Source organism: Embiotoca jacksoni, unplaced genomic scaffold (genome assembly GCF_022577435.1).
Source record: "Embiotoca jacksoni isolate LCO1_2020_lvr unplaced genomic scaffold, fEmbJac1.0.p SCAF_10, whole genome shotgun sequence".
Taxonomy (NCBI): Eukaryota; Metazoa; Chordata; class Actinopteri; family Embiotocidae; genus Embiotoca; species Embiotoca jacksoni.
The window spans coordinates 9,738,253-9,759,845 of record NW_027185230.1 but is presented as its reverse complement, the minus strand read 5'-3'; the positions used below and the strand labels follow the sequence as shown (position 1 = coordinate 9,759,845).

At 44.1% G+C, this 21,593-nt stretch overlaps 1 protein-coding gene across 1 annotated transcript in view; it reads left to right on the top strand.

Annotated features, from left to right (window-relative positions):
- The first annotated feature begins 10,639 nt into the window (after positions 1-10,639).
- Positions 10,640-21,593, top strand: part of LOC138207659 (synaptic vesicle glycoprotein 2C-like) — a 33,993-nt gene continuing 23,039 nt past the window's right edge. The window contains exons 1-2 of the mRNA XM_069165051.1: positions 10,640-10,964; positions 19,183-20,095. Of these exons, the coding sequence (XP_069021152.1) occupies positions 19,492-20,095 (604 nt within the window). The 5' untranslated portion in view covers positions 10,640-10,964; positions 19,183-19,491. The remainder of the gene's footprint in view (positions 10,965-19,182; positions 20,096-21,593) is intronic.

Below are 21,593 nucleotides of genomic sequence, written 5' to 3'. Positions count from 1 at the left end.
GGTGACCTCGAGCTGTTGCTAGCTGGCTGCGTTTTAGCAAAAAAAAAAAAATGCTCCTGTGAGAACAGGTGGAAAAACAAAAGAGCAAAAAATGAACAGTGCATGCAGGTTTAATGGGAACGTGGCCATAGTTTTTATGATGCGGAAATCACGGCCGAGTTTCTGTCGGTGTCTTCGCTGCCAATAATGATGCTTCCAAAAACTAAAAGGAGTGTTCAAACTGTGTTTTTACCCCCAAATCCCATGTTGAAAGCCTCAGGTGAGCTACCATGTATTTCTGTTGATAAATTATGATTAAGGCACACAACCTTTTCGCATTGTGAAAATAATTAGACCGTGGTAGGAGATCAAAGTGTGGGGCCATCCGCACAAATATGAGCTTCAACTTTCTCTCCCTGATGCTGGACACCAAAAATCAAGTTAAAACTGCACTCTACATTTAAAGTAGCTATTTATTGTGACCAGTCCAAAGCACACCTGTGCAACAATTATCTTCCTGAAATAATCTTCCTGTGTCACACCTGTCATGTGGGTGGATTATGCTCACCGACACGGATTCAAACACATTTTTGCAGAACATATGAGAGAAATAAACCTTTCATTTGCATAGAAAAAGTCTTACTTTAAACTATGAAAAACCATGAAAAATTGGAGCAAAGACAAAGTGATATGTTAATATTTTTGTTGAGTATATTTTAGCTGTTTTACAATATGGGGAATTATTAAAAACCAGTTGGGGTAAAACTTGATTGAACGACCCAAAGCTACGAGTAGAGCTTCACGCAAGCAGCAGCGAAGACCATTAAACCATCAAATCTTTCCCTGTTTTGGATGTTTTTTGTGTTTTTGTTTTTCCGTAGATGATCTCTGAGAGAAGGAGACAAATCCTCGATGGACTTCCTGTGGTTGAGCAGTGGAGCGTCTCACCAGTCGGGGCGATGGATTCAGTCCACTTCGTCTCCAGGTAAGCACTGAGACTTCACCACACTCCAGTTCACAGGAAAAACACACTTTTAAGTAGGTGAACAGTTGCTTTATTTAATTCGGTTTATTATTTTCTCAGAGCTCTGAATTCTTTTATTATTTTGAATATTTTTCCCAACTTGGGTTGGTTGTGGGGCAACGAGAAGACGTTAAGTTTCATAAAAGACAGAATACAGAAAAAAAAAACCAATTGTCAAAATGTCTATTCGTACTAAAGAAGTTTTTATTTAAATTTTTGAGTATTGTTGTGGATCTTTAACTTTTTAAACTCTGTTTTTTTTTGTACAATATCACTTGTGTAGCCACTGAATACAAATTTATGGGGATCTAGAAATAGTCAGGCGGACGGCGTTTTCAGGTACACAATGTTAGCTCAATTAGCCACTTGCTAGCAAGCTGTTAACACCAGCTGTTAACTGCTGATAAATGCTGACACCTGTTAATTCTGCAGGCTAAATCAGTGCTTGGTGGCTAAAAATGAGAAACCTGCTTTAATCTACCTCTGCTACAAAAACACTCCTATGAATTTTCATCAGTAAATCTGCGGTGTTATAATTATAAAGTGCATCATGAGCCATGAGCCATGTAACATGTAGAAACAACAGGAGACAGTGGAAGTTCGTCTGAGATCAGTTCACTCTGCTGTCATTTTTCTCTCGTTCATTTGTGCGGTGACGGTCGGGGCTGCTGTGTGCTAATGACTCTCTTATTGACCGTGCGCCTCCGCTGCCCTCTTCAATGATGACCGTGCTGTTTTTAAACCCACCTCTGAGCTGAGTCACTGTGGCAGCAGATGAAATAAAATGTCTGTGACACTCAGCAGCAGGAAGTTGGTCAGTGACGGCAGTAAAAGATCACCGCTAGCCGCTGTTGGTCTCGTGTTCCTCAGAGCTGCTGCCGCACGACATCGGCGGACCGTGAGGTCGTTACAGGAGGCCCGAATAACATCGTAATAGGATTACTGCTGTCATCGACAGTTATTTCTGGAAGGCTCTGCGCTCCGATACTGGACTGTGGGCTTTGATTCTATTAAATACACGCGTGATATTCACACGCCGTGACTATAATCCCTTTAGAAAGGGGATGCATGTAAAGGATCGACGAGCGCCCTCCGTCTCCACCTGCTTCCACTCCTCACGCTAGATATCGCTGTTCTCCACCCGTCCGCTGATCGATGCCCGTAGTCTTTTTTCACCCTCGCCGAGGTTCCATCGTGTCGCCTCGTGTCTCCCCCGGACGATAAATCAAACGTCAAACCCGGCGAGGAGCGCTCGATACTTCACCCCCCGAGGTGTGCAGCCGACCCGACCGAGCTCTCCTCAGTGTTATCGAGCCTTCAAACTTCTTCTGTTCAGTTGTTGTGCAGGCGCTTTATCAATTGTACTTGACATTCAGTAATCATATTCAATGAAGCTCTTGTGTTTTGGGAGTAAATAGATATCTGTATACACATTTAGATGTAATAAATGTAAGGGAAGTCAAACAGAAATGTAAATGCCCTTCGTATTTTATGACAAATTGTAATTTTAGTGGCTGTCGTGACTTTTTAAACCAACTGTAGACAGATTTGTGGAAACGGCATCAAGCTGGAGTGTTTTTCTTGGCAGTGGCTGACTGACTTCTACATCAACAAGCCCACATAGGGATGTCTATTCATTGTTAATAATTTAAACTGGGGCAGCCCCGTCGTTGAATATCTGTGAGGACCCGTTGTGTTTTTAAGTTTGTTTTCCACTCAGGAAGTGAAAGCCAGCAGTCGAGGCGAAGTAGCCTTCACTTTGATGAGCAACGGTGCACGGTTTGTATCCCAGTAGGCATTACTTTATATATACGGATCAGCATTTCAAGCAAAATTAATATTTGAAAATCATTCTGAACTATTCGTTTTGAAATCGACTTCTTGGGTGGGACTTACCAGTAACTCCAGTTTACCAGAACCATAACAAATAGTTATTATTAATATGCTGAAATTATAAATTGCTTGCCCTCAGCTCTGTAAAGTGTAATATCGGGCTAATCCAACAAGGTTGGATGAATCTACACCTTTCATTCAGGAAGTAGTATGTCCTTGGAAATCAGCATTTGTGTCATGTCACAGTTAAGTTTTACTTTTTAATTAGCCATATTCTCAATTGCCGTAATCAGTCTTGGCAAAGCATTGGTATTAAACGTAGTCCAGTCCTTTGCCGATTTGGAAAATATCTCAGTTGTGTTTGCAGCTTTTTGTGCTAATTCCTTCAAGTGGTTAAAAATGTAATGATGCAAAAAAAACGTAACTCCATGTAAACAAAGTCTAATAGTTCCACTTCCTGTCCTGTGTGACTGAGCAGTTGCTGCTTCTGTAAGAGAAACCGTATTAAAGTCAGTTCTTCACGAAGACCACAACAGACTGTAAGAGTGAGGTGATACGTACCTTAACTTTGATATACAAGTAACATAAAAGATTGATCAGAAGTGTCTGGAAATCGAAAATTCTGTATGGAGAAGCAGAGAATCGGCGATAAAGTCATGATTAATAAACACTGAGGATGGATTCAGCTGACCAGGCATAAACTGACAGGACATGCTCAGTCAAGGAGGAGAGGTTCAAACACAATGTGTGGTGGAAACACAAAGAAGGAAGGAGGAACATTGAGTGAGGACAACGGTGTCATTTTCTGTTCTGGTGGAAAGTCTCCTGGATGGTTTCTCTCTTCTTCTATTATCCTTTCTTTCTACCTCTCCTGCTGTCTCTTCAGCCAACCTCTGGCTGACAAGGAGGGGAAAACCAATTAACATCACTGTCACTATCCATCTATTATCCTCCATCCTAATGGGAGATGACAAATTATGGAGTGCTATGTGGGATACTGTGGCCCACCTCTTGTGTGAGAGAGAGGGAACAGAGTGAAGGAGCTTCATCCAGAAATTACTTCTATAACATGTAATCTGGGTTTAATTCATCTTCTGGCACCTCTGTTCATTACATTTACAGATATGTAATATCACGTCAGTATGGATGTAGTTTAGGTATTGAAATTTGGTCCTGGATGACGAGGCATTTTTTGATACTAGATAGTGTTGCAGTAATTCAGTCTGTACTAAGTGGCAACCAGCAGTGACGTCACCCGTTGGTTTGTGAACGTTATGAAGCCTCCTGTTCAGCTTCGGAGTGGTTTGGAGCAGGAAGTGACCATATTTGGACGAGATGGGGGAGGAGCTAGTGGTGAATCTGACTGATCTGATTGAAAACCTGACGATACTACGTCCCGCCCACCGATAGGTGTAACCTGACTGCACCACAGGCCTGTCAATCAAACAGACACGCCCCCAAAAACACTTCTTTTTGAAGCATATTTTCTATTTAATGACAGATTATTTTCAGATGGACCTCCAGAAAACTAATAAGAAGGAGTGACTTTAGCTAACAACACAGAGACAACTGGTGGAGACATTTTATTGACTTTGTATTTGATGAGAGAAGTTGAATGGGAGTCTATGGAGCCGGAGGCTTTTTGGAGCCGACCTCTAGTGGCACTCAGTGGTATTGCTTCTTTAGGCCCTTCTGCATCAGCTCCTGCAGAACCTGCAGTTTTTCTCACCCTCTCACCACTTCCTTTCTTTTTCCCCTCACTTCTGGTCACCACCTCTGAGTTCTGTATTTCCTCATCTTGACCTCTTACAGCTGGATGTTTCAGCACCTCAGGGAGAAACTGAGTCAGTGTTCATTTCTCTCCTGATACAAATATCCACCTCTGCTCTACCTTGTGGGCACGTCACGGCTCTTTGTGGGAAAACACAATGTTCTCATCTCAGGGCTGGTGAACCTCCGGGCCTCCACCCCCTCTTTAATCTCGCCACCTCTTTGGCTATTAGCATCTCCAGAAAATCACGCATGAGAATCCGTTTCCTCATCTTGTATTCGTTCCCATTTGTGTTGTGATGCAGCTCCTGTCTGTTTTTTCACAGAACCCCGGCAGTCTACAGGTCAGCTCAATAACCTGGGAGTGATTACATGTTGCTGTGACTGATGTGCCCTCGCTGCACCGCTGCCCACTCATGCCTCATCGCATTAAGTTTCACGTGACACTTACTCACGCATGCACTTGACAGCATCCTACACACCCACACACCCACACACACACAAACACACACCCACACACACGCCATTTGCAGTGCCGGTAATTAGTACACACGAAGTTTGTGAAGAGAGGACTATCAAGATGGTATTTCTCCTCTTTGTTCGTCTTTTCTTCCATTTGTTCCAGTGATGGAGAAAGAAATGAAAGATGAGATGAAGGTGCAGCCCTGAAGTGTTTCATAGCATCATCAGGTTCATGTCAAAAGGGGGATGTTTGGTCCTTTTAATGCTCATAATATGGGCTGCTTCTTTTTGAAGAGAGGAAACACTCATTTCTGAAAAGGATAACAGGAAGATATTAAAGTACGTAACACAAAAATGTTGAGCTGATTGCTTTGTGCTTGTAGATTTTCAGTTCTTCTATTCAATCAAACCACCAAATAGTCACTTAAACAGCAAAGTGCCATCATCAATAATTACTGACAGTCAGGCCCTCAAAGCACAAATTAAGCAATAAAAACTAAATTTAATACTGAAATTAAAGACAATATTAAGCCAAAACAACATCCAAAGTTATGCATGAGCAGTCTTTAATACAATAAAAAAAAAAATAAGATCAAATTTAAAATGATAAATTGGGTCTAATCTGCAATACTTTAAGCAAAAATCTCAACCACTTGTGCCTCTAATTGAGCGCTTGCGTCATTTTCCCCTGTAAGCAGCAGAGAGATTTGACACTTTGGCATTTGCAGAAGGTTTGTAGACAAAAGTGTCTGCTCTTTTTGGGGTTTGGAGACATGACACATAAAAGGTCACAGGGCGAAGGAAAAATCAGGCTGTTGTCATGGAATTTAGGAGCAGGTTAGAGAAATAGGAATGGACTCCAAAAATAGCATTTCCACTGGCTCATTGACTGTATTTATTCTTATTCTCCCTCTGCAGCTCAGGTTTGAACATTAATCAAAAAGCCTTCGACCTCCGTTTTATTCCAGACATAGAAATAAGCAGTTAAAGTGTAACACAGCAGCACTTTCAGCTGTACAGAAAGCAGGAGATATTTACCTGTAAACTCACCCCGCTCGCATTGTTCATTTATCCACCGCAGCGCAGAGCCCGACCCTCTCAAAGCTGCTGGAGTGATAAAATAAACTGTCATGTCCGGGTCCTGGCGGTTCAGGTTGCGAATTACAAACTCACAGAACTGTATTCAGACATAAACAAACGTGAAATACATCATAAATTTCTAATAGACAGCACATTCAAATTAGGCTAGAGTAATCAAAGACGTATCTTTTTGTTAGACACCAGTTGCTTTGACTTGTGTCCTCCTATTTCTGTACTTGTTTTAGGGTTAGGATGTAAATAAAAATGGACGTAGCTTACGGGTCTGAAAAACGAGGCCAATGCAGCTTGTCCAATCCCCCAGCTTGTCCAAATATGGTCACTTCCTGCTCCAAACCGCTCCGAACTAGCAAGATGGTGACGGACAAACTCTGAACTGGACTGAACTAATGTTCACAAACCAACAGGTGACGTCACTGCTGGCTGCCGATTGGTTCTCGGTGCTTATTTACTTGTTTATTTACATGATGTACATGTTAATTTGCATGTACATCAGGGAAGTGAGATCAAGTCCATCTCTTTGTATGTTGCCGCCCCTCCGAGCTGATTCCCCTCCTCTCTTCCTCCTGCTGTCTCCTCCTCCTCCTCCTCCTCCTCTGCAACCCTTTACCCCCCTGTGTTAAGAAATGTAATTAACCTTGGTTTAACCCTGCTGGATATTCCAGAGGCCATTTCTCTTGCTGCTCAACATCACTCGGTGGTATCGCAACCTCACCGGCTCTTTTATGAGAGGGTGGAAACAGAGGCCAGAGATGAGCCCAGACTGAACAAGCTGCATCCTTTCTGTGTGTGTGGAGGGTTAAAATTACTGATGTTGATTTATGAATGAAATTCTTCGTTCCTTGTTGATATAATCAAAGCAAAACTCGAATAAATGATTTCAAAATGATTCAAAGTAAAGTCTCGTGATTGGAACATAATTTGTCCCTGACTTTGTATGAATCAGTCAGTTTTGTTCCAAAGTACTTACTCAGTGGTTTGGAAGTTGTGGCAAAAACAAGTAATTAACTACCTCTCCAAATGCATTATCAAAGGTGTGTTTGTGTGTGTGTGTGTGTGTGTGTGTGTGTGTGTGTGTGTGTGTGTGTGTGTGTGTGTGTGTGCGCGCGCGCAAAGTATGAGCATGAAGATGAGTGGAGTGTGTAATTACAGTGGAAACAAAGCAGTGCGTCCTGATGCATCCTAAAGCAGACCTTGCTAACAACCCCCTTTGTTTTTTACGCATGAAATTATGCGCCCACCAAGGCGAATAATTAGAAATCAATTAAACTCCGTATCACACATCCAACTAAATTGCTGAAAACAATTTTGCAGCGTATTAGTGAAGTGTTCTCCCCGAAGGCTGTACCATTGAGAGGTTTGGAGAAGATTGCAAAACATAGTGAAGAGGATGTTTAGTAGAGAGTTATGTGCACATTTAGTTTCTGTATAAATGAGAGTTTGTGTGACGGTCAGTTGCCACACAGATGCAGAGACGCACATTTGATAATTTATTCTTTATTTATTCACAGTGAAGCAGGTCATTTTTTTACAGTTACAAAAGCATTACATATCGAAGACCAAATGTACGTGTGATGGTTGTGTGTGGCGTGATGCGTTACTTGTGGAGATGTGCAGGGACCAAAAACTTTGGATCCAAGTGCTTTCATGGTGCAGCTCGATAGCGTCCTTCCTGAGCAGCCTTGGAGTCACATGTTGGGTGATTCGGAGGTCGGTTGGACATCATTTCAATGTGCAGGCTGTGATTTGCACCAAGAGATAATTTCCTCTTTTGCTAATTTTGTTTAGCCGGGCTCTGTGGGCCTGGTCATCACAGCTTCCATCTTTACTGCGATTAAGAATCTGGAAACCTTGTTTTCTTAGTCTGCACTCGGTCACTGCAAAGGGCCAATCAGTGACCAGTGGGCGTGGCTACAGTACATTGTGATGTTGTTAAAGTTAAGTATTTATTTCAAACCGTAGCTCCTACAATGGTAGTGTTTTTTGTTTTAGCATAGATAACGCAGAGCTCTCTTCCTCTGAGCTCTTTCACTGTGTCTCCTCTGTACTCCCGGCGTCCGCCCACTCACCTACTTGCATCCTGCAGATGAGCATATTTTATGATTGATCAAAGGCTGCGGGTGAAGGTTCATGAAAAGGGATGATCGAGGAAAAGGAGAGATGATAGTCTTATGAGACTGTTCGAGTCGGTGTTCAGATCAGGATTAGAAATCCTAATATGTTACTGCAGGAGCAGATTAGTGGCAGTCGAGTGCCTCTGTGTTTTGCATGTGGCTTCCTTGAAACTTGTGTGTGTGTGTGTGTGTGTGTGTGTGTGTGTGTGCGTGTGTGCGTGCGTGCGTGCTTTTATTCATCTCCACCCTCACATTAAACAACAGCTGTTGTATAGAAATGAAAATCTGCATTTTTATTTGAATGAGTAAGAGGACCGTCCTTCCAGGCTTCCTTCCTCGCTCATTGAGATTTCTCCCGTGATGGTTATTTGTGAGAGCGGAGGAGAGGAGTGCTCATTCATTGGACTTCATAATAGCCCTTCTCCAGCCATGCAGAATAGGACGGGTTCTCGGGGACCGCTGCTGCTCCCTGCCCAGACGCTCGTATTCAACTCTTTTAGCCTCCAACCTTTTTTTTTTTTTTTCTCGGAGTCATGAGTCACTGACACTCTCCAAAAGGAACAAGTACAAAGACACTTTTAAAAAACACTGCAGACATGTACACACATATATGATATATACATAGACACAATGTTTAAGTAATAGTTTGTAATTAAGGGCTAAAAAGGAAAGAAAGGAGGGATTTTTTTTTTTTATTTTAGCAGCTAGCAAGCTTTTTATTTTTTTTTTATATTTCCTCATTGCTGTGTCTGTATATTATTCAAGAAATTGAACATGAATATATTTAAAAGCAAATTATTGACTGTCTTAAAACTGGAACTTGAAATGGGACTCACATTGGACAGGTTTTAACCTCTGCCAATAGAAATACTTTTTAACCTTGTTGACATGTCCATGTGCTGTTTTGTATCCGCTAGAAGATGCATCATGAACGAAATAAGCAGTCAACACAAAGGCTGAGCATTTCCACTTTGGATTTGCAGTTTACCAATTATTGGTCCTGATTTTTTAATATTCAAATAGCCGTTCAAATATAAAAAATCTATTAGTACACGCGACTCGTTCTTTCTTGTTGAGCCGCCATTAAACAACACGATGAGAAGAAGAACATGCTGCTGCCAAGCAGCAACCAGCGGTGACGTCACCCGTTGGTTTGTGAACGTTATGAAGCCTCCAGTTCAGATTCTGTCCGTCACCATCTTGCTAGTTCGGAGCGGTTTGGAGCAGGAATGACCGTATTTGGACGAGTTGGGGGAGGAGCCAGCGGTGGATCTGACTGATCTGTTTGGAAACCTGATGATACTACGTCCTGCCCACCGATAGCTGTAACCTGACTGCACCACAGTCCTGTCAATCAAACAGACAAAAACCAGACTTTTTAAGCTTATTTTCTAATTAATGACAGATTATTTTCAGATGGACCTCCAGAAAACTAATAAGAAGGAGTGACTTTAGCTAAAAACACAGAGATAACTGGTGGAGACATTTTATTGACTTTGTATTTGATGAGAAGTTGAATGGGAGTCCATGGAGCCGTAGGCTTTTTGGACCCAGCCTCCAGTGGCACTCTGTGGTATTGCAGTTTAAGGCACTTATGCATCGGCCTCATTTTTTGGACCTGAAGCTACGAACACTTTTATATTCAGTCTGTGGTTGTTACAGGTCATAACACACCAACAGAGGCTGTAGAAGAAACACCTCTGAGTGCTTTCAGATGCGTAAGAGATTGTGTTTTTGAACACTAAAATCCTTGTATAGATAATTCAAACAGCATTCAGATTTCTAATCACCCGTGTTGACTTTACTCACCATTTCAACCTCTATGTTCAGTACTGAGAATAATCAGAAACCTAAAAAAGGAATTTACATGCCACAATATCCTGGTTTCTATTGGAGGTTCCATCGAGGCCTTTTGAAAGCAGGATAGGATTTTTGTGTGTTTTATAGACCAAATAACTATAATTGAAAAAGGTCTTGGCGGATTAATGAATGATTAAAATGAACCTTACTTGCAGCCCTATAAGAAGCCCCTTATAATCTTGCAGAGGAACATTTAAAAGGCTCATTTAGTGTCATTTAAAGTGCTAAAATCCGTAAAATGATAGAGAGTGCAATTAAATTTGAATCCTGGTACTTTTTTTTTTTTTTTTTTTTTTTTCAGATGAAGTATCAGATGCAGCAGCTCTCTTGTAAACTTGCTCCCGGGAGCCACATCTCCTCCCTCAGCCTTTGTTGCCGTCGTGCCTCCAAACTCGGCAGCCTCCCCGCATCACCGAGCCCCTGCCAGATACTGCTGTGCCGTATTCAACGGAAACGCTCGCTGTTGTTCGTATATGAGGCAGACCTACTATTGATCTCAGTCTGGCTATATACTCCTCCCTGCCCCCCCCTCCCCCTCCCTCTCTCTCTCTCTCTCTCTCTCTCTCTCTCTCCACCCCCCCGACCCCCCCGACCCCCACCCACTCTCCATCGCACTCACGCTTCCCACCTCCCGTCAGCTCTCGGCTTTCTTGGACTGCTGCAGAGAAACCGCTGCATCGGAGGAGACCAGAGAAGAAATCTCGGCGCGATGCCCACTGAGGCTGTGTAGAGGGGAACAGGGGAACCGGGGAACCGGGGGGACGGACGGACGGACACTTCACTCTCACCGAGCTCGCTGCGATGCATCTGGTCCTCTCTGGATTGTAAGTGGCTCTTTTTTTTTTTTTCCCATGTTAAAATGTGCCCAACTGTTACTTCGTCTCCTGCTGCACCACGCTTCAGTGTAGATCCTGTTTTTTTTTTTATTGGTCACTGAATATGCAACACGGAGAGAGTTCACCTGCAGATTAAAACCGCAGTAAACTGTGCGCGTGATCGACGGGGAAGTTGGGGGAACTTTTTAAGTTGTGCAGCACGAGCATCATTAAGTTGGCTTTGCAATTAGAAAATTCCAAGCGGCACGCGAACTGTATTTGATCAGAATTCACGTCTATTAATCAGAACATTTTCTACGTTTGTTATTCTGGTAAAGTTTTTTTTTTTTTATGAAATGCTGCATTAAAACCGGGGCTGCAGCTACAGGCTACTTTTCACATCATACGTGTGTGTCGGTGGGGAGGGAAAAGGGGGGGGGGGGGCGCCGCCGCGTGCTGCCATCCTGACGTGATCAATGGTCGTAGGAAGATGAGTCGGTGCACGCACGCCGAGGCAACCCCGAGCTTCCCCGTCCGCCGCGCGCGCACGTGCAAGCAGAGAGAGAGAGAGAGAGAGAGAGAGAGGGGGGGGGGGGGGGGGGGTCTGCAGTAGGTGCAGCGCGGAGAGGGAGAGCAGCTCCATCCGTTAAACTCAGGAGTCAGCGCGCGATGCGGCGTGATGTTGATCGGCTCACTGTACCGCCCGCGCCGTGAGGATTGATTCCCAGGCAGCCAGGACAAACCCAAATCTAATTACGGGGACGCGACGTGCGTCAAAAAAAGACTCGGTGGTGATTGATGTTGCTTCGTGGTGTGTCCCCCTACCCCACCCCACCCCACCCCCCGGAGCCTGCTGTGTTCAGGCTGCAGTAGTAAAGGAACAAAGAGGAGGAAGTGACTGATGATGAAGCTTTCCTGAAACATCCCATTCAGCCTTCTGGAAATTGTGACCAGGTGTTTGCTCTGACTGGATAAATATCAATAGATAGCCAGTAAAGTCAGTAAATGGATGTTTGCCTTGTGCCCATGTACCTCGGTGTTTGGTTTAGATGACGATCCAGGTGTTCAGTTTCTATTGTGTGTAATCTCCGTTTCATCTCCAGTATAGAAAACTGAACACAAAAGCCGGTCAGCAGCATCATCGACATATTCAGACGAGCAGCTGCTCCGATAAAGAAAGTGCACATGAAGTTTCAATGGGAACACCGTGAGGAGTTCCCCTCCAAAAGTCACGATGTGAGGTTGCAGCTTTCGGTGGGCGGCGTGTAGTATCGTCAGGTTTCCAATCAGATCAGTCAGATCCACCGCTCGCTCCTCCCCCAGCTCGTCCAAATATGGTCATTCATGGCTCCAAAAACAAAAAACAAGATGGCGATGGTCAAAATGTCAGAGTGGTGGCTTCAAAACAGCAACTAACGGGTGATTTTACAGCGTGCGTGAACAAACTTTTAGTGGTGTTTGTAGGTTTTTGGATACTTTAAGAATGAACCAAGCTAGCTAACTTATCGATTCCAGTCTTTATGCTCAGCTAATCTAACCAGCTGCTCTTCGTAGATTCATATTTAGTGCACACGAGAGGTATTAATCTTCAGGAAATAAGCACATTCCAAATTTATTGGTAAAATAAATAAAGCTTATTTAGTTTATTCTCATTTTGGTCGAGGCCAAATCATGGTGATATAGACTAATGAATACTAACACAATATAAGAATACAGAAAATCATTGTTCTGCTTTTAACATTGCACCGATCAATCACACACACACACACACACACACACACACACACACACACACACACACACACACACACACACGCGCGCACACAAAGTCTGCATCGCGATTCGGTCCTCCACACGGGGACCCCCACAGCAGCTGGCCAAGCTCCAGCAGTCACTAAACCCTCACAGCCATCATTATATACAAGCAATCAGCGCATGCGCACACGCGTCAGGAGGAGATTCCACGCTGAGCCCTGTGGTGTTCAGTAGTTCCCTCTGCGTCAGTATCAGCGCATCAGTGCGTTTATGAATTCGTGTGTTTCCGCTCTTCCTTTGTGCTCCGTGGGTCTCCGAGCTGCGAGGCACGATGCAGATGTGTAACGTCGTGCGCGTTCATTGCTTTTCGTCTGAACATCCCCTCCGCTGCTCCCCCGGCAGTCGCACTGCTTCAGCGGCCTCCCGAGGCTGCGTGTTTTAAAGTGCCTGTTCATCACGCTGATTCTCCCTCTGCAGAATCGGAGCACGTGTTTCCGGCGGCTGCAAGTTTTGTAGTTTTAGCAGCTTTGGGATTCTGATCAAGCTTTTCCTCAAAGACATCACCTTGAGTTTGCCCGCAAGTGTTTAGTTATTTTTAAAAGGCTTTGGCTCTGTGTGCTCTGCTGTAAAATCCCCATCTGTGACCTCTGCAGTCACTGATTTGCTCGCCTTTTATCTCCCATGTTGGTCAAAATGTTAGTTTTAACATCTTCAAAGCTACATTCTTGATGTTGTTTGATGTTTGATGTTTGCAGTCAACTTGGGATAAAGATAAATTTGTATCCACTGATGATAAGGAAGTTTTCCATGAATGTAACTGCAAACATGGATAAGATTTAGTTTTCTTGTCTGTAAGAGTTGTGTTTTACGTCCAGTATCCTGATTTGTTATTGGCTAATGCAGCAGACAAGGTCACAGTTTGGGGATTTTTTTTTTCAGGGCTGATAAAACCCCTAAAGTCAGGAACTTATCTGTGTGATGAAAGGAAGTGTATTTTTAGAATTATACATTTTTAATAAGGGCATCATTATATAAATTTGAATTAAAGACAGTTACATGCAGCCTGTGCAGCAGCTCCCTTTATAAATGAAAGGGGCTGCGTTGGTGTTGGCGGGTTGCTTCTGGTACAAGTGCACCTGATCCGGAAAAGTCCAGTTTGAATTATACAGTGGATGCATGCGTCTGCACCAAAAAGCTGCACAATGTTTTATAATTCACTGATAAGATTTACAACCACAAAAAGTTATTACAGTATAAATAATGTTCTTTTCTTTTTTTATTTAACAGTTATGAGGCTTTTGCTTTGTTACATGCACCTTAACTGCATTATAATTTTTATTGTTGGCAAAATATCTACTTTTTAGGAGTCTTAAAGAGCTAAGAAAATGTTGTTAGATGAGTAGAAATGAATAAAAGAAAGAAAAGCTGCTGCAGCTTGATTCATTTGTAGGTCTTTTTTCTTTTTTTTTTACATATTTATTAAAATCACCAACTTAAATCGATTATAAAGATATGAATGACCGTGATTGTTGTTCTTTCCGTCTTTTAAAGACAGCGAATTCGAATGAACGTCTGACTTTGACAGACACGGAGCTGATCGAATGTCTCAGATTGTATACGAGTGTTTAACTGCGTCGGAGCTTTTGTGTTATTTCTGTTAAACTCTTAAAACTCTCTTGTGTAGCATCTGCACTGCTCGGCGTGTACTTTTATTCACATGATGTGCATGAGCAAACGTTCACTGCAGCCATCTGTGGGCACCGCAGAAAGCCTGGAGGGCTCTGCACACACCACTTCCATTTACACACTGTCAACCAGTGTGTCGCATGCAGATCCAGGATCCTATCTGGGTCGCTCGTGTTTCTAAGATCTCCACATCAAAATGTTATTTTTTTTTTTTTACATTTAGAAAAAGCTTTTAGGATACCAACATTGTCCGACAGGAAAATGATTTGGTCGCTTCGCCCGGCGCGGTCTGAGTCCGCCTCCCAGGGTCCCACAGCACCTGCAGAGTGTGTGCGACCGTATTGCATGTTTTCTCGTGTGTGTGTGTGTGTGTGTGTGTGTGTGTGTGTGTGTGTGTGTGTGTGTGTGTGTGTGTGTGTGTGTGTGTGTGTGTGTGCGTGCGTGTGTGTGTGAGTGATTAATGAATGTGGCCGGACGGCGTCAGCGGGCCATGACAGCACGACTGCAAGGAAATCATTTCTTCTCCCTCCGTGGACTGCTGATTCAGAGCTCGCTGGAATTTTGCTGATTTCTATAAATCGCCGCATAAAGGTGCTGTAATAATAACCTCAATCACAGCAGGAGGAACGAAGAGGGGCGGGGCAAAAAAGACATAAAAAGAGGCCATAAACAATATTAGCCTGCCCGGTTATGGAGGGTGAGGCCAAGGTTGAGGTGACTTCCTGTTTAACCGTATGCGATTCCTGACGTCAGATGGAGGTTTTGTCGGGAAATGAAATGTCACATTGGTTCCCTAGTTCCTGGACATTTGGACCGGACTTCTAAGAATAATCTCTTCAGCTTCAACTGCACTCAAAGGCTTCCAAATGTCAGCATTAATGTCCATTTGCATACGGAGGAGAACGGTTATCCTGTCATGAATAATGAAATGTCAACAGAAGAGCCACATCTTTCATATTCTGCACCGCCATCGGGACCACGACTTTGAAATTGTTGGATGAGAGAGACGAAGAGGACGGAGACGCACAGGAAGAGAGACAGATTGACAGTCGTAGAGAGAGAGAGAGAGAGAGGGGAAGGAATGGACACCAAGGGATCACACTATACGCAGACCTGGCTGTGTGTTATGCACCATTATTCATTTTCCCTCCATTATAAAGAGTTCTGTGAGCGTCGCAGGGCAGCGAGTTGATTGGCTGTTTTCTTCTTGGCCGTTTGGAGCAGAAGGTCTCAGAGCGTATCATGAGGTTGATCACGAGAGTTCAACCTTCAGTCTCAGACATCAGGCGCACAGTCGGAGGAGCTGCGTCACCCAAAATGAGTTGGAGGAAGTTGGCGAAGAGGAATGTGCTTATATACACAGAAAACGGTTCTGTTCCGGCGATGTTCAGCAATAAAGAAGAACAGCGCCTGAAGCTTTAGTAACGAACATTGCTGTGTGTGCATATACAACTCAGTGATATCGTATCAACACGAACCACCTTTTTAAAAACATATATTTTAACAAGTGATCCTGCCTAAACAGCAATATATGTAGTTTAGCAGCGCCTTAAAAAAAAAAAAAAAATTACCTGAGAGGTGGAATTAAAAAGTGCGGCGGCAGTTCCTGTTCCTGTAAATTAGCTGGTTGTTAGCATCGTTAACTGGTTGATGACTTGCGATTAGTTAGTTTTGAACAGAATTAGCTCTTTGTTAGCTGCTTGTCAGACCGTCAACACCGAGTTCTGCTGTGACCTTCTGAGGAAAAAACATTCTCTGTGAACCACCTGAACTGTGGAGCCATGGCAACATGCTTCTCCAACATGACAACGCCTCTGCTCACGGGCGATTTTCTCACCTTCAACAACACAGTCGTAGCTGCACACCACTCCCACTCGCTGAAGTTGGCTTCCGTCTGTTCCCCAAACACGTTACCTAAAATTTGATGTGTGCTTTCTGCTCAAGTTTCAGGTCCTGGATGGAATTGCGAATGTGCACTTGCCTCTGTTCACAAAAAAGCACGTAAGACAGATGCTTAGATGTTGATCAAGCGACTTCACTTGGAATACTTTGAACTTTTTTGATTGCACTTCATACAAAGTTTAGACCAAAAAAATATTTAAAAAAAATCAGTAACGGTCGGGGACACGTTGTAGTTACGGTTAAAGGAATAGTTCGACATTTTAGGCAATTAAATTCTCTTGTGCTAGATGAGTGGGTGACACCACTTTCCTGTCTGTGTAACTACTGTATTGATCTCCAGCTAGTTTAGCTTAGCATAAAGACTCTTGCTTTCCTTGCTTTCAAAGTTCAAAAGCACATCCACCCACATCTCTAATGCCGACTTATTAACATGCTGAATTTGGATTGTTTTATTCGTTCACAAACCCAAATGTAAAAGTGACGTGGCAGTCCCGCGTTAAACGCTGACTTTCAGGGGTGACATTTTATAGTGTACACACATCCCAACCCTCAAACAGCTGATGTTTTACATAAATACTGAGAATAAAAACCTGCAGCATTCCTCAGTTTCGACTTCACGTTACGTTCTCTACCGACTTACTTTGACTGTAGGACTAGTGGATGCAGAGTAAATTTAATCTTATCGTCCTGAAGCCACACAACTGTACGACTTTCCTCTTCGGCCTGCTGCACAGATGCCTTCATGGCCACGGGGAGGAGGGAGGGAGGGAGGGAGGGGAGGGGGGGGGGGGTCGTTTCTCATCATCCGGCTGTGTGCAAAGTTAGTTAGGGCACTTTTTCCGGCTTCGTTTGACTGCTGCATTGCACCAAAATCTCCCGGGCTGCTCTACGTCGCCGCGGAGCCCCCGGCGCCTACGTTCAAATGACGGATCCCGGCTGATGTTTTATCTAATCCTGCAGAGCAAAGGTGAGCAGAAACACCATACATCAACCTGCCACGGTCTGTTTGGGCACTTAACCCAGACTTAGTGACTCAGCGTGTGCCGTCCGCTCCACAGACTGCAGATGCAAAACAGAGAAGCATGTTCAGGCTACTATAGAAACCAGGAAGTTTCTGTTTTTATTCGCTGATAAGACACAATCATATCTGATGACCGTGCGGCTGTTGTATCATCTTACTGTACCACTACGGACAACGAGGCACTATAATGCTAAACAAATTAACGATTGAACCCCATGAGAACTATGCTGAGCATGTCAGTCTGCTCTATATGAATCATTTCACAGGTTGTCTGGCGCTGGCGTCGGTGATTTTGATAAGCAGATGCTAATGACAGCAGATCTTCTTTAGGTCAACACTGAGGTTAAAATGTGATAAGCAGTTTATTTTAATTAATTATGGAGGATTTAACATCAGCTAAAATATATTAATACCAAACTAAATGGCATCTTTTGTTTGAGAGCTGCTGTTTTTTTGGTCGTCGCCATCTTGGTTTTTCAGAGCCAGAAGTGACCATATTTGGACGAGCTTATGAAGCCTCCAGTTCAGATTTTGTTAGTTTGTTAACAAGTTTGTTAGATCTTGCGAGTTCGGATCGGTTTGGAGCAGGAAGTGACCATATTTGGACGAGCTAGGGGAGGAGCCAGCAGTGGATCTGACTGATCTGATTGGAAACCTGACGATGCCACGTCCCGCCCACCGATAGCTGTAACCTGACTGCACCACAGGCCTGTCAATCAAACAGACACCCCCCCCCAAAAAAACCCCATCTTTTTGAAGCTTATTTTCTAATTAATGACAGATTATTTTCAGATGGACCTCCAGAAAACTCAAGAGCCAACCTCTAGTGGAACTCAGTGGTATTGCAGCTTAAGGCACTTCTGCATCGACCTCATTTTTCAGACCTAAAGCTACGACCACTTTTATATTCAGTCTGCGGTCTGATAAACAGTCTTTTCTTGTCACGTGGATAACCATGAAAATGTTCAGCATAATTGTATTTGTTCAGTCTGAACTCTGTCAGTGGTTCGGTGGTGCTGAAGGGCTTTGCAGTAGAAAAGCTCGCCGGTGGTTCTCCTGCAGCAGTGTTTGGACACGCTGACTGCTGGCGGCTCAGCCTGGTGTATTGACAGGTCCACCGAGAGGCCATGCCAGTATGATAGCAGGGAGAGCCCCGGGGGGGGCGGCGCCGTCATACAGGCTGACATGTACTTCCAGCCTGGGAACATGAACCAGAAAAGATTCAGCTCTGACAGAAAACATGGCCACCAAAGATTCATTGCACATACATCCAAATATATGAGCTCTGCAGTAAACCTTTCTTTTGTGGAATTAATCAGACTCATCGTAAGCTTTTGTTGATTCTTGGTCAAAGCTGTGGCGATGCAACTTGTAGCTTTTGCTGAATTGTATTTAATTGATAGCGCTCTATAATTTTGCCCAAATCTATTTACGTTCATATAATATAGCCATATTTATAACTAACTGCTTTTTGAAGGTCAAAAAAATATATCTGTAGTCCTGCTGTGGAAATATTTGCAGAATGTGATGCAAGTATTTGTGCTTTTCATATCAAACTGACGTTTTTCATATTTAAAAAAAGCCTGAAATTATTAATGGTATTTTCAGTTTTGAGTTTTATGTGATAACAATGCAGTTTGTTCTCTCTGAATCATTTTCTTTCCTTATTCCCCTCTTAGTGCAAAATTTCCACTTCATTAGCAGACTGCAGTTTCTGTCAGGTCCGGTGGGAAGTTCGGCTTCCTCTGTGTAAAAATGTTCTTCTGGACTTCTTCTCTGTCTGCGGAGAAATATAAAGTCTGTAACCACTGACAGACATCTTTTAATCAAGTTAAACTTACTTCTCTCTGTGTGTCCCTGCAGGCTGACGGTCTCCTCCGCTGAACCCTGACAGGACGGAGGATCTCTCCACTCTGAGATCTACTGTCTCCATTTCAGGACTGTCTGGTTGCTTCCATCCAATGGAGTTGGACATCATTACGTAGTCATTAGTTTCCTGGCAGCCTGCTGGCTCATCAGTGGCAATAAACTGCCTCAAGTCATCCTCTGTCGGGGAAAAGAAGATCAGAAGAAAATAAAAACAGGTAGCTGATATTTGTTGCGCCTGGTGGCGTAAAAAGTGCAACGGAGCTGAATTAAAAGACATTCGGTGCCAGCGGTCCTCGAGCCAAGATGGAGGAGGCGCATAACAACAGGACTTCCTTGGTCAAAGGTGCCAAGGACATCGCCAAGGAAGCCAAGAGGCAAGCTGCCAAAAACTTCAGCAAAGCTTCTGATCGTGCCTCAGATGAGTACTCCACCCGTCGCAGCTACAACCGCTTCCAGAACGAGGATGAAGAGGAGAACTACAACAACTACAACCAGCAGGACGGTCACTATCCCGACAACGCCGCCAACGACGAGGACGGAGCCTCCAGCGACGCCACGGAGGGCCACGACGACGAAGACGAGATCTACGAGGGGGAGTACCAGGGCGTCCCCGCCCACGGCGACGGGAAAAAGCGGGACGGTCAGGTGGCTCTGGGCGAGCCGGTCTCCGACAGCGTGAAGAGCCGCAAGGAGCTGGAGAACGAGCGGCAGGCGGACGAGGAGGAGCTGGCGCAGCAGTACGAGCTCATCATGCAGGAGTGCGGCCACGGGAGGTTCCAGTGGCAGCTCTTCTTCGTCCTCGGGCTGGCGCTCATGTCCGACGGCGTGGAGGTGTTTGTGGTGGGCTTCGTCCTGCCCAGCGCCGAGACGGACATGTGCGTCCCCAACTCCGGTGCCGGATGGCTCGGTAAGGTGATACAAATGATAAGGCCCAGTGTGAAACCAAAGCATGTCATGCACCCATCAGTCCACCAGAGGGAACCGTGTCAGGGTCACGTTTGGCCTCTGCTGGACGGGAACAGTAAGACGCCCAACGAAAACCACGAGGTTTGCTTTAGGAAAAGATTATAACTAACGGCAACGTTGGCTTGGTAACAATAGCAAGAGTAGCTTGCTGGTGTCAGATTGGATCAGCAGGAGGGTTTCTCATCCTGTGATTGGTTGTTATGTTGCGGGAGCATTCGAAGAACTGCAGTTTTTTCCACATACAGTAGTGTTCAGTTTTCATCCCCACAGGTTGCCAATTGGTTTAGGGACCAGTTCATTGACGGTGAAACAACCAATCAGAGCAGCGTAGAGGTTAGAGCGTGGGTCCCTCCGGATGATCCAATCTAGCACCAACCACAGTCACCACGGTGAGATTTTTTTGTGTTAAACTTTGATTATTGCTTATTTAGTAAGAAATATATCACATATAAACAATATACTTTTATATATGTGAATACAAATCACATTTCATGGGCTTTAAAAAGGCAACTGAGCTGCGAGCTTCAAATTTAAAGGAAAGACAGTTTAATATGAATACAGAATATTCAAGCAAACAAAACATGATGGAAAACAGCAGTACTTGTGTTCATATATTGATTCACAAAGCTTGAAGCCCTTCAGCTTGTTCCCAGTCTGCCCGTGAACGGGTTCAGATTTTGATTTCGGGCTGAGAATATTTTGACTGTCACACCGTGGAGCTCCTGAATATCTGGAGGAGAAGTGACAGAGAGCCTCCTGAGTTCAGAGAGGCACAGTGAGCCGTCTGAAATCCATCCGGCTCTGCAGACACGGAGAGGCTTTCTGACCGCTGCAGAGAGAAGGAAGTGAAACAGGTACAGGAATTTCTGGGTGTAGATGGACGTAGTTTCCTGCTAATGATTTGTGTTGTTGATGACATGCAGCACCGAGAGAGTAGCGGTCGGTGACACTTTGCAGCCAAAATCCCGTTGCTTTTGGAGCTGGCGGCGGGTTGTCATGGCATCAGGTATTTGGATCCATGAGTAGGAGGTGTGTTAAACTGGAGGTCTCTCCCACACAAGTGTTGCGCGCGTTTCGAACGTGTGTGATTATTTTTCTTATTTCCCTCAGAGATGTATAAAACAGCAAATAAAAATAGCACCAGCCGTGTTTTCTTTCATCTCAGCGTCTTGCGTTCGTGAGTGTTGTTAAATGAAAGTTTCAGTCTCTTCCAAAGACCGGCAGTCGCCTCTCCTCGTGTCACATTAGGAATGTGGGGTTTTATTCTTCACCCAGATTCCTCCTGTATTCTGACTCATCTCTCAGTGGGAGACGGGAGGGAAAGAATAGCACCAATGAGTCATTCTAACAACTCGCTCACACGCCGCATCACTCCAGGACGCGTGTCGACGCTCACTGTGGATTTACTTTAAAGAGGAAAGCTCACACAATAGAACTAA